The sequence below is a fragment of the Octopus sinensis genome, linkage group LG5, assembly GCF_006345805.1.
Source record: "Octopus sinensis linkage group LG5, ASM634580v1, whole genome shotgun sequence".
Classification (NCBI taxonomy): Eukaryota; Metazoa; Mollusca; class Cephalopoda; order Octopoda; family Octopodidae; genus Octopus; species Octopus sinensis.
This window is the reverse complement of record NC_043001.1, coordinates 67,639,540-67,651,850: the sequence shown is the minus strand read 5'-3', so window position 1 is coordinate 67,651,850 and position 12,311 is coordinate 67,639,540. Positions and strand designations below refer to the sequence as shown.

Here is a 12,311-nt window from a genome sequence, read left to right as displayed (position 1 = left end):
CAAACATTTTTGCAATAAAAGAAAATTATTACTTTCATTTTGTCTTAATAGTTTTTACCAATTTACATCAAGAAGGTGGTGAAGCGACGACCAAAATGATTAGTGATATTTAGTCACATCACTATAGTTTTAGTTAAAATCCTACTCCAGTCATTTGTCTTTCACCCTCCTGGTATGGAGGAGTTTCAATTAAAATATCTTTCAATTATCTGGGGCCAATTTCAGCAGTCTTCTCTCTTTCTCTCACCTGTAAATTGGAAACTGCAAGATGTTGATTAGAAGTCATTATTTTCTGTCAAAGATATATAGTGTTGACTTTATCATAAATTACTGAACATTACAGATAAAATATATTGTTTAGGACAACAAACAATCACAAGATGTTAACATAGATAGGCGTGCTATTTTCCTTATCAACATCCTTTAGTGTCTGTGGTTCCCAATAAAGGCCAGAAGTAAGTTTGTCATTACTGTTGATGTTTTTCATCACAGTCTGTGGTTCACAATAGAGGCCAGACAGTTTGTCACTGCTGTTAATGGTTTTCATTGTAGTTTGTGGTTCACAGTAAAGGCCAGACAGTTTGTCATTACCATTAATGTTCTTCATTATAGTTTGTGGTTCAAAATAGAAGCCAGACATTAGTTTGTCATTGCTGTCAACGGTTTTCAGTGCAGCTTGTGGATCATAATAAATGCTTGTAGTGATTTTCTCATAAATGTGTGACTCTTCGTTTTCTTGTGGAAGCTGACAGTTGACTATAGCATTAGGGCTAACATAAATACTGCTCATATCTGGCTGACTGTATGGATGTGTTTGTCTCCGCTGTACAGTTCCATGTTTTGATATCTGGTGTCTGAAATATATTTACAAACAAACATAATTTCAAGATCCTGTTTTTCTGTGTACAATCAAAACTTAAATTCATTGTTATAAAACAGCTGAATTAAACAGAAAATGTATTTAAAACAGATTTAATTTTTAAGACAGTCTTTCACTTATGTAGAAATGTATTGGTAGATAAAACTGTATAGAAATCCATCATTATATATATTTATTTATATATAATCATTATAACATCCACTTTTCCATAGTTGCATGGAACAGAATTTGTTGAGGCAAATTTTCTACAGTAGGATGCCCTTTCTGTCACCAACCTATACCTGTTTCCAAGCAAAGTTATATTTCTCCGTTGCTGAGACAGGTTTTCTTAAAACATTTAAAATGAATAACACTGCTTGTATGACAATGGCACTCATCTATAACCATCATGTAATGCTAAGACAAGGAGATACAAACAAACACACACACAGTGAGGCTTCTTTCATTTTCTAAGTAAATCTGGGTGTGGCATGGAAGACACTTATCAGAAACATAGTTGAGAAGTCCTTAACACAGCTGTGTCTACTCACACAAAAGCATTTGTGTGTCTGTAAATTCATTTATATTTATAAATGTACTTATTAGGTGCCATATAGCCAAATGGCTAAGAAGATTGCTTCACAACCATGTGGTCTCAGGTTGTCACACTGCGTGACATCTTATGCAATTGTTACTTTCTGTAACCTTGCTTTAGCCCATTACATTATGAATGAGACTGGGTTGGTGGAAACTTTATAGAAGCCTATTGGGTGCATTGTACAAATAATCAAAAAGGTACAGTCTTGTCATAGAATCTACCTGAAAACTACATTAAGGGTGCACATATCTGTGGAATACTTGGCCATGTATGTTTGTGATGAGCAGGTAATTCAGGTGATGTGTGGTAAGAAGTTTGCTTCCCAACCACATGGTTTCAGTTTCAGTCTCACTGCATGGCACCTTGAGCAAGCAGGCCAACCAAAGCTGTGTGAGTGAATTTGGTAGACAGAAACTGAAAAAAAAACCTGTTGGATATGTGTGTCTGTTTGTTCCCCACCATTACTTGATGACTGCTAGTGTGTTTATCTCCCTGTAACTTAGCAGTTTGGCAAAAGAGACCAGTGGAATAAGTATCAGGCTTAAAAAGAAAATAAGTACTGGGGTCAATTCATTTGACTAAATATCCTTCAAGTGGTACCCCAGCATGATTGTAGTCTAATGACTGAAACAAGTAAAGTATGGGGTAGAAAGGGCTCCTTAGCTGTAGTGAAGGCAATCTATCTAGGGAGATAACCTTACAATAAATCACTGGGTCCGTAGCTTAGAAATACTGGGTTGACGTCCAGCGGGAACAGCTTTGTTTCATGGAGGAGGAAAGATCTTCTTTAGTACTTGGTTGTACAATGCTTTCCAATGTGTGTAGTAGTGGCGCGCGCACACATTATTAGCCATTTGAAAAGACTATGAAAGTCTCGACCACAGTCGAACAATGATGATGATGAAAGTATAATAGATAAACTACATCATTGCTTTCTACTATAAACTGAACTGCAAAAGAAATGCGAGACGTGCGTGACTGTGAAGTGTTTTAATTTCATTATGTCAGAGATAAATTGTGATAAATCTGATAAAGTCAACTTCTTGGATGCACTTTGACCACAGTTTATAGGTCGTCGTCATGTTTTCTGGTAGTGGGTAGATCCAGCACATTGAGATTGTAGGGCATGACATGTTCAATACCATGTATGTCTTGCATGGGTGTTCAAAATGGTCATACACCATCAGTACATGGAGTGCATGAAGCAGTTCAAGAAGTACTAGTTGAACACTTACCCACTCACTTGAAATTACTGACCTTGTGCTAAAATTTGAAACTGATTTTAATCAAGAGATTTCTTGAAAGTTTCTCTAAGAGCAGCACATGATTTCATAACTCTAAAACTCTCTTTGACTCTAATCATCCTGTGATAAGCAGGTGGAGTTGTCATCTTTTCTTATCTGTTGTATTTTCTTACTTCCTCTACCACATTACAAGCCAACAAGGACATACCCGCAATCACTCAGTTTGCTAGAAATAACAGCCAAAAATTTTTTCAAATCCATCACCACTCACCCCCACTTTTATAAAAGACTTTTGATAATGTAGTACTGAGTTAGCAGCACATAGAAAACAGGTGGGTTGGTCATATTTGTAATGTCTATGATCATATGGTCTGCTCAGTCAAGAATGAGCTAATGAAGAAATATCTGTGGTGGTAGTCACTAGATTTGCTAGAAATAGCAGTCAAACCTTTCGCAAAGCATGTCCTAGCATCTTAGAAATTGGATAATGTATTTCAAATTACACTATGACCCATCCAAGGCATAAATGGCTTGATCATAGATCTGTTGACCGAGGGCTAAACAACAACTTACATCTTGCTACTGAAGAAATAGAAGAAAGAGATTCTTACCGCTTCCATATTACTCCAATGATAAGAGCTATTATCAAAAAAAGGCCTCCAATTAGACTGCTAATGAGGATAATTGCTGTAATGATAGAAAAATCAGTTGTACAAATATTTGTCTCAGATCAATAACAGATAATTCAAGTTTAAAATATACATATGCAAATAGGTAACAATTATATTTGGCTGGTGTTTATAGACTGTTAGCAGCTTATTTACCTGCATTTATTCATTTTGTGTCCATTTTTTTCCATGCTAGCATGGTTGAAATGAATATTTTATTTTGACATATTGTTTTACAGCTAGATGCCCTTCCTGTCAATATCTCTAAACTGTTTTTCAAGAAAGGGAATTTTATTTCACAAAGGTGCAGAGCCAGTGAATGGTCTGTTGACAGGATGACTGGTGGCTCAGTTTATTTTCAGAAAAGTGCAAATGTAACACACACACACAATGCGAATCCTTAATTCATGCACTACAATTGATCACAATATCTGGGACCATAAAAATCTGCAAGACCTTAAGATTTAAAGGATGACAGTTAAATCAAGATACTTTCCTTCACAACTTTGCTACCATGTGGGTGACCAGTCAAAATTTACTCTAAAGAGAATACATACATACACACATACATGCATGTATGCACACGCACACACACACACATGATGGACTTCTGTCAGCTTCTCTATACCAAATCTACTCACAAGGCCATGGTCAAACCTGATGCAATAGTTGTAGACACTTACAGTGGGACTGAATCTCTGAAACCACATGGTTTGAGAAGTGAACTAGTTAACAAATCAGCCATGCCTATGCTTATTCTATGTTACAAAGCAGGCATTCAGTAATTCTATCATTGAACAGTCAGTGCACACACACTCACACAACCCTTTTTTGTTGTCTTTCCTGACTGATGAGAAGCAGAAAGGAAGGTACCCTCAGACCAGGGACCAACCTGAATTCTTGTAACAGAAAGAATTCCACTAATGTCACCCATAAACCAAATAACACATTAACTCTACCACCAAACTTCAGTCTTGCCAATCAGCTTCCACATGGCTTTCTATATCATTCACAAGACTTTGACCAATCCATGGTACAAGTCTCTTGATTAAGTATCATGTAGCGAAATTGAACTTGGAACACTATAGTTGCAAAGTGAACTTTAGCTCAACATTATGTAGTCATCTTTCTAAGGTTAAAATAAAACTTATTTTTAATCAATTTTTTTTTGTTATAATGAGAACACAGAGTAATTACAGTTTAAATGAGAGTTGGGGTAGACAACTGCAACAAATAGGTTATTAAACCTTTAGCATTTAAACCAGCCATATCAGCTTCAGATATTCTACTTGTTTTATGTTCAAACCAGCCAGATCCATTCTCTTGTATGTACCCTACAATGTCATTCTAGAAATAAACAACCACATCACTGAAGTCTCAAAGCTACAAGATAATTCATGATACATTCAAAACAATATGAATAAATAAGCATTACATCTGACAGTAATATGAACATTAAAGGTTAAACACAACAGCAGTGTGTGATCTCACAATACAGAAAATTCCATGGCCTACATAATACAACGAGATCAGATAATTATTGATTGCTGGTGTGTCCTAAATAAAAAACACTCTAAATCAGCGTGTATAAATGCATGTTGTTTTGCTCTCACACACTGATGCTGTTACATCAGAAGGTACATATCTGTGTTGTGTTGCACATTTGTAATAAAGCTGGAAGAATCCAAACTATTATCCATGGATACCACTCCAGTGACAGTAATATGAACACTAAAGGTTAAACATAACAGCAGTGTGTGTCATCTTACAATACAGAAAACTCCATGGCCTACATAATACAACAAAATCAGTTGCCACTCCACTCAGCTCTAAAGCCTTGCAGACATCCAAAACAGTCCAAGCCATAAAACTGCTACATTATGACTCAGTTACTCTGTACCCAAGTTTCTAATCAGAGCTGATCATTTAAAGCAGAAGGAACTTGTGGGAAAGGGAGACCTAGGAAGACATAGGACAAAATACTGATGGCCAGTCTCAAGATACTGTGCCTTACGACTGAGATATCTGGTGCATCGTTGTATTCAAGAAGATCTATCTGCCACAGCAGATTTGATACCAGTGCTGGTGCCACATTAAAAGCATCCACTCTGTGGAGTGGTTGGTGTTAGGAAGGGCATCTAGCTGTAGAAATCATACTAGAACAGACAAGGAAGCTTGGTACAGCCCCTGGCCTTACCAGCTCTGGTCAAACCTTCCATCCCATACAAGCATGGAAAATGGACATTAAATGATGATGATGATGATGTCCCTTATTGAAAGCCAAGCAGACATTTTGGGTGGTGGACTTAATCCATTGCCCAGTTTCACACCACTAACTGGTACCTTGGGTATCTTTAGTAGAGTCCATTGTAATGCAAGTATTTGAGGTCAGGTCTCCAGTCTTGGAGGCCCTGTGAGTGGTCATGAGTATTGCTTAAAAAAAAAAGTGGGGTTTCTCTAAACCAGTATTTTTTGCATAGTTTCAAAATACTAAAATTAGAGCTTACCTGAGTTTTTAGCTGTTTGTTTGGGAGCATTTCTTAAACAATTTGGCTGTGATGGCTTGGTTGAATTATGTGGACATTTGTTGAGGCCTTGTAAATCAGGGTTGTTACCGTCAGCTAAAAGATATTTCATTCATTAATTCATAACTCATTAGTTAATATAATGGTATAAATTGTAGTGAAATAGATGGTCATGAGTTGTGGTTTTTGGAAAGGGAGGGCTAGATGGTTAGGGTTGGTTAAGTGGCACTACATGACTCATACTTCTAATATTAGGTATCTGTGAAACATCACCTGATTGACTCAAGGTAGAGGAATGAGGGCAATGCCTCAGATAAGTGGAAATAAAAGGAATTAAAGCTGAAATAGAATATTTTGAGGCTAAAATAGATTTTTTTTTTTCCTTGAAACATTTATTGTTTGTTATATAGTGAATCAATCATTACTGTTTCAAACATATCAATCTGTTCAATATAAAATATATTAATGACTTTTACCAATTCACATCTGACAAACTGACTCAAAGCACTATTAAACAAACAGGGTACCCTTCAAATCTCTCACACCCCAATTATAAGAAGTCACAGTATGGCAGTAGGTTGGTAGGATTGTCAGACAAAATAAATTGCAGTATTTTATTGCAAACATCTGAGTTATGAGTTCAAATTCTACTGAAACTAACTTTAGTTTTCATCATTTTGGTGTCAGTTGTGTAAAGTTCCTGTCACATATTGAGGTCAATTGAATCAACTAATGCAGATGTCTCCCAAATATCATGCAAAAAATATCTATGGCTTAGAAGGCTGAAGTAATCTTAACATTGCTTTAACTTAAAGAACAGATGAAGATGTTAGCACCAACATCTACAATATTTCTACAAGGAACAGTAATCCCAAGAAAGGTCTAACAATAGCAAAATACCACCCGAAATCCTATAGCTAACAGAATTCTGTTGTGGTGGGCAGGTCTTCTCAAGCACAGTAATGCACCATATATATCAGTCCTCTATCATCTCCTTTGTAAGGTTCAGCATTTTGAGATCAGCAGGCATAACATAGTAAATTTATGATGGGGACTGTTCTGTATGTCTTCAGGATTTTAGAGGTGAGTGGAATGGTGGCTGGTTTTAGAAGTGAGAGGTGTGGTGTCTTTGGACTTTTATCCATGGATAATAGTTTGGATTCCTCTAGTTTTATTACAAGTATACAACACAACACAGATTTGTATATACTGCCTAAAAAACTAGATGGGAGGGTCATGGTTGGAATGCTTTTGGTTATAGATCTATTCGATCAGAACTGACCTGGGGCTAAACAAAAACTCTTAAAAATATTTTTTTGCAAAATATGTGGAAAAAAATGGAAAATTTTCCTGTTTCCTAATTTCCAGATTCTTTTGCTTCAAAAGTTATCATCACCATCATTGTTTTAATGTCCACTTTTTCATGATTGCATGGATCAGGCAGAGTTTATTGAGACAAATTTTCTACACATTTTCAGCGGAATACTGGAAATTAATGGCATCACTTGTATAACAATGACACTCATTTACAATAGTTCATACAGTATCAAGATAAGGAGACACAAGCATACATATATATTACACACACACACACACTCACATGCACACACACAAACATATATGTTGGGCTTTTTCAGTTTCTGTCAACTAAGTTCACTCACAAGGCATTAGTTGGTTGGTAGTTGTAGTAAAAGACACTTGCCCAAAGTGACATGCAGTGAGACTGAACCCAAAAATGTGTGGTTGTGAAGCCAACTTTCTAACCACTCAGCTACATCTAAAATAATAAATTGATTTTGAGTATATTACATGACAAACATGGCTCACTGGTTAGGGCATCAGATTCACAATCATGAGGTAGTGAGTTTGATTCACGAACCAGGCTGTGTGTTTTTGAGCAAGATACTTTATTTTATGTTCCAGTTCACTCAGCCGTAGAAATGAATTGCAATGTCATTGGTGCCGAGCTGTATCAGCCTTTGCCTTTCCCTTGGATAACAGTGATGTGGAGAAATGAGGTTGGTGTAGGCACAGTTACCTCCCCTGACGGTGGCTGCCTAATTAGTTGGATAATAGACGGCATACACAACATTAAGGTTCAGAGATTCACCTCTTCCTTTTTTTGCATCTTGACGTTGTAGAGTAAAGATGTGATCTAGTTGGCTCTCACACACCACACGCCAGCTAGCAGACAGGAGGCAATGCATAGGAGAAGATCATGGCCTCCACACATCAAACCATTTCCATTTATCATTCAGCTTGCATATACACATATGGCCACATTAAAGGTATTTAAAGTTACCACCTTGTACCATCCAAACTGGTATGCATGGACGACTTCCAGTTTTGCCTCAGAGGGGAACTTTCTAGGTGCAATCCCAAAGTTATTCATGACTGAAAGGGGTCCTTCTTCTTCTACATGACAAACATTAATGTTTACATGAAATAACCTCATGGCAGTGATTTCCAAACTAGAGTGGTAAATTTATTCCCATCAGGTAAATCTTACATACCCATGGGGTCAATATGCTGGTTCTGGATTTATCGTTTTTAAAAGATTAATTATTTTGAAAAAAAAAATCTGAAATTGAGAAGAAAATTTAAAGTAAGCCAAGTTTGTGAAGGATACTTCTAAAGATGTGTGGCCTAGTGATTAAGGTGCTGGACTCACAATCATAAGATCATGATTTCAATTTCCAGGCTAGGTAGTGTGGTGTATTCTTGAGTAAAGCATTTCATTTCACACATTGCTCCAGTCCGCTCAGCCATAAATGAGTTTGTGCAATACCTGGGAAGTCAACACTGCAACGGACTGACATCTCATTCTGGAGTGGGAAGTTTTGTAACCCCAATCACTTACACGCCATAAAAACTGAGTGAAGCTCCAGCCTTGTGAGTCCTAGGGCTCATGACAAATCTAAGTCTACATCTGTTACTTCAGTTTTAACAACTTGTATTGTGTGTGTATTAATTTAGTGTGTTGCTAATTGGAATAGCCTAACTTGTTATTTGATTTATTGTTACTGTAACTTAAAATAATTGATGTTTAGAAAACAATATTTTTAATTCTTTCTTTGTCAGTCATTTTCTTATAGTAGAAGAGTAAACTTAAATCACCGAACAAAATGATGAGAGCAGGGTGAACTTACTTTTACAAAAGTTGTTGGGAACAAAAATAGATGGGAACCCCACCCCCCACCCCTATTCTACAGAAATACTTTTTGAAACATTCACTGAAAACAATAGAGGCTGGAAAATACTGGTAAATTACTTATACATAGTATAACAAACTTTGTGATTTTTTCACAAGATAATAAAAGTGAAAAACAAGAAAAAAGTAATTTACTTAGTCCTGTTCCAACATGGCCAGAATAAGCAAACTGGAATAATTGCGAGAATATTGCCAAAACATCTTGAGATGTCTCAGTTTTTACTTCCTGCAATGCACATCAGCATAATTGCTGCACTGTATTGGTGCAATAACTCTCATATAACAAACATGTGCATACTTGTGAATGTCACACATTCAGCTTTCTGTTAATGGCATACATATGTTGAGGTTTCCCACATGTGACCATTCTACAGGTCACACCCATATAACCATACCCCTACAAGTCACACAACTGTCACTGTTTCATGCATCACACATGGGTGACTCCCTATATGTCATCATCTGCAACCATTTCTAGATGTCCCACAAGGGCAGTTCCCCTATTTGCCATACAAAGATGATTGTTATCACATGTTACACAGAGGCTTCCAGTAAGTTCTATTATGTAACTAACATTAATAAAATGATAAATACAGTGAATTATGTTATGATCTGCTGATGTCGGTATGGCTGATATTTAACAATAAGGTTTCTAACATAAGGCAGAGAACAAGTATCAGATTGGTTATATGATATTTGGCTTATTCTTGTTAATCTAACGAGAAACCCAGTGGTGATTTCTTCATAAATAAAGTGAAATGCAGAAAATCTAGCCTTTGACACAGACATATGAGTCAAACTGAGTGCAGTGAAATACAGGTAGATAGACATAGATCTTATCATTTTTAGAGACAGTTCATCTATGTCAGGGGTCAGGGGACTTTTTTAATTAATTAACCAAAACTATGTTTATTTATGCTGATGTTAGCCCCCTTGAAGAAAATCATAGATTCTTTGAATTCGAAAGGTTTATTGAATCTGTTTAATATGGAGAATACAATATAAATATAAAATAAAACAAATGTGATACAATAAATTAATATCAATATTATGAAACAAAAGGATTTTTCCAGAAACTTTTTCACTTCAGGTTTTGGAGAAATGATGTTTCATTTTTGTTACAATTACGTCAAAATTGGGGCAGTTTAATGCCAGAGTAATTTGAATACAGTCTTCAGAGTCAAATCAATTACTCTGCTTTGTTTTTATGTTCATTTGAGTTGAAAATCCTTGTTCGCTAAGGTATGTTGTTGCAAAAGGCAACAAAATTTTGACTGCTGCCTCATGCCAGAAGAAAAATTTGTCATAACAAGGAACATGTTCTTTATATAATTTTACTTATGTCTAATGAGTCCTCATTACCCCCAAGAATTTCATTTTTACCTCACTTGGGGTAATTTACCCCTGTTCGTCAATCCCTGGTCTATATTAACATGTTAAAAACTTTGACACTTTAGTATTTAAACCAGTCATACTTGACCAAAATAATTTCCCTGTTTTATCTTCAAACTGGCCTCTTGCACCTTCTCTACAATGCCATTCTAAAAATAAACAATCACATCATTGAAATCTCAAAGTCACAAAGTAATGCATGACTAATTCATAACAATGTGAATAAATAAGCATTACATTTGACAGAGGAATCTGAATGCTTAAGGGTTAAAACAAATTATGAATTCATTTCATTCAGTCTAGAATGGTTCAGGTAATGACAAATGAGAAAATTCTTTATCTAATATTCCAGTTTTGATAAGAAAGTGTAACTTACCATTTCCTTTTGATACAAAGTGCCCACAGTTTGCTGTTGTGTTCTTGTCACAAGGTTTCCATACTTTGTTACTTGGCTCCCTCTGATTGTTCTCTGAAATCAAAAATTAAAAAAAGTGGGTCATTATAAAATCAGAGCAATTAAAAATAGTTATAACCTTCAATACGAGTGTCTTATACTAAAGGTCTGGGCCAAACAAAGCCCTGGGAGTGAATTTGGTAGATGGAAACTGAAAAGAAGGATAGTGTTTGTTTCATGTTGTTTGTATATATATATATATGCATACATCTTCACATAGATATGTGTGACTCTGTTAGTGTCTTCCTGTCTTGACATCATCTGATAGTTGTAAATGAAACTTGTTAACATACAAGCGATGTCCATTTACAATCTTCCCTGAAAACATGCTCAGCCATATGGAAATATGACCTTCACTGGAAATGAGTGAAGGTACATGACAGAAATGGTATCTGATCAAAGAAAACGTTAGCCCCAAAATTCCATCCAAACCATGTAATAAAAAAAAGTGGACATTAAAACTATAACAGCAATGACATATGTATATATATATATATATATATATATATATATATAGGTATGTATTGATCAACTAGTATTCATACTTATATACATGTATATACATACATATACACATACATCTACATATACATATATATATATACACACACACATATATATGTATATACATACACATGTATGTATATATATATATCACGTGACCGACCAGACCATCTCTACTCATTTTTTCAAATATATATATATATATATTTGAAAAAATGAGTAGAGATGGCTTTTTGTGGGGGATAATTTTTATTTTAATCTTAATAATAATGTTTACAGTGAGAAACTCTGATATGAGTTCCGAGCTTCAAGTAACCATTTTCAAACTGAAAAATGTATGTTTAACTGGTTGCTTAAATAGCAAAAGACTTTTTCTTACAAATATATATATATACACACACACAAAAAAGGTGGGGGGGATATATAAAAAAATACAAAAACATGTGTGAAGAAGAAGAAGAAGAAGAAGAAAGAAAAAATTAAAATACATATATAAATAAAAATAAAGATAACAATAAAGATCAGACTAATAGTAATTGAGAATAGTGGAGAGGAGAGTTAAGTCCACCAAGAATAAAGAAATGGGAATATTTTGGAGTAATCAATATTGTTGTGTTCTTGTCAAAAGACAACCTGTGTGGTGCCTATTGATTTGAGGTCACCTACTCAGTTCTCACAGGTGGTATGTTGCACACACACCATATACACATACAAACACACACACACACACACACACACACACACACACACATATATATATATATATATATACACATACATATATCCATACACACACACAAAAACACAATCATACACACACATAGGTGCATACACACACATATATGTACATATATAC

The 12,311-nt window shown here is 35.4% G+C and overlaps 1 protein-coding gene across 3 annotated transcripts in view; it reads right to left on the bottom strand.

Moving 5' to 3' along the window:
* Nucleotides 1-288: 288 nt before the first annotated feature.
* Nucleotides 289-12,311, bottom strand: part of LOC115211843 — a 42,842-nt gene continuing 30,819 nt past the window's right edge. The window contains exons 3-7 of one of the 3 annotated variants that reach the window (XM_036502722.1): nt 10,874-10,966; nt 5,877-5,990; nt 3,313-3,388; nt 626-854; nt 289-565 (exon numbers count right to left, since the gene is read on the bottom strand). In XM_036502722.1, the coding sequence (XP_036358615.1) occupies nt 374-565; nt 626-854; nt 3,313-3,388; nt 5,877-5,990; nt 10,874-10,966 (704 nt within the window). In that variant the 3' untranslated portion in view covers nt 289-373. Of the gene's footprint in view, nt 855-3,312; nt 3,389-5,876; nt 5,991-10,873; nt 10,967-12,311 lie in introns of all 3 variants that reach the window. The other 2 variants (XM_029780561.2, XM_029780562.2) reach the window with 2 other exon arrangements.